The following is a 1,684-nucleotide window of genomic DNA, read 5'->3' on the forward strand; positions in this document are numbered from 1 at the left end:
TTAATTTTTCATGTTTCATTTTTTTTAGAAAAGAAAAACTGTAATTTAACCATACATACTCTTCGATTTAATATATCATTTAAGATAATGTTATTAATATTTTTTTGAACAGATAATAAAATGCTATTTATTTCATAATATTCGAACTAAAAAAATAATAATTTACGGGATAGAACAGTATACACGTATTAGGTGTACACAAGTCTGGCATACAAAACAGGACAAGCCGAAAATTCTCTAGTGTATTATATTACCATTGATCATTGGATCACACGCACAACAAAACGCACATATATACATAGAGAAATGGAGAAGGAAGAAAGGAGGAGGAGGATATCGTCCAGAGGGTCAGATCGGATGGCGCTGATTACGGGTCGGCTCCAAAGCCTAGATATGGATTGTTTACCCGCACAATATGACTCTCAACCGGCCACAACAGATGATCATGGTGCGTATGTGATTGCCTCTATTATTCTCTATATATCTTCAGCTCGTGATCGGTTTAATTATACGTCGTCGTTGAAATCGAAGATTGATTAAATATTTCATAATATATATTGGGGTCGACGTTGATTAATTGTGCAGTTTGCATGCAGATGTTGACATGTTATTCTCATCATTGTTATATGCGACGGAAACTTGTTGAACGTCATGAAATGAAGCAGTACCGATTCCAAAATATAATATAATTATTTCATAGAGGTCATATTATTTATTTACTTTCAACAAGTAAATATTTTCATCTGTTTCTTTGAAGGTAAAAATGATGCTCCTAAAACGCCCATAAAGCAGGAAAGTGAAGAAGAACAATTTGAATCATCAATCATCAGTACTCCAAGAACATGCAAGACGAAAACCAATGGCCCAAATCCATCCAAGAAACCACTCATCCAACTTCTTGATTCATTCACTCCCAAAGAAATAAACTCCAGCATAATCTCCTCCGAGAACACGAGAGTCGTGTGTTCAACTATAATCGCGATTCTTATAGTCCTATCCCATGTTAATCTCCCTCACAATGTGGTGAAATCAAAGAGCCTCATCGCTTATAGGCCTCTCTATGTCGTATTGATGACTGATCTGTTGATTGTGGCTGCACGACTAGCCCTTTACACGCAAACGAGAGAGGAAGATGAGCACAAGGAACTGAGTTTCGATGGGGTGAACTGGGGAGGAGCCGTCAAGGTGTTGGAATTAGGATTGGTTCTGCATCAGGCGATTCGAGCTATTTTCATCGATTGTAGCTTTTACTTGGTGATTGTTGTGTGTGGCCTTTCTCTGGTGTAATGGGATATATGTTTTCCATGCATTCAATAGGTTTTTGTTTTTGTTTTTGTCTTCTTAACCATATTTATAGGTTAGCTCTTTTGTATTGGATATATCAGTATATATAAACTAGTTATGTATTTCTTGTTTATTGGTTATAATGGTATCACCCTCACGACCACGGGAAATTTGATTGGTTAGCTACATATTGTTGGAAAATCGAGACAGCTCGAGCTTGAGTCGCAAATTTTTCCGAGAATGGCCAAAATTACGTAGTACCTGAATTATTTGAATGGAGTTTAGCAACACCAACATGCCAAAAATAAAGGTGTCTCGTACATTTTTGGGACCTACAAATGCTTGGATAATGAGTAGGTCTATTTAGAAAAGATGTCACGATCTTTATTATGACAAGTGA

At 36.3% G+C, this 1,684-nt stretch overlaps 1 protein-coding gene across 1 annotated transcript; it reads left to right on the forward strand.

Moving 5' to 3' along the window:
• Positions 1 to 217: 217 nt before the first annotated feature.
• On the forward strand, positions 218 to 1,439 carry LOC140824592 (uncharacterized). The gene is made up of 2 exons (XM_073186165.1): positions 218 to 448; positions 758 to 1,439. Exons 1-2 carry the CDS (start codon positions 307 to 309, stop codon positions 1,285 to 1,287), a joined length of 672 nt encoding a protein of 223 aa, XP_073042266.1. The 5' UTR covers positions 218 to 306; the 3' UTR covers positions 1,288 to 1,439.
• The last annotated feature ends 245 nt before the right edge of the window (positions 1,440 to 1,684 follow it).

Source organism: Primulina eburnea, chromosome 2 (assembly GCF_022965805.1).
Source record: "Primulina eburnea isolate SZY01 chromosome 2, ASM2296580v1, whole genome shotgun sequence".
Lineage (NCBI taxonomy): Eukaryota > Viridiplantae > Streptophyta > Magnoliopsida > Lamiales > Gesneriaceae > Primulina > Primulina eburnea.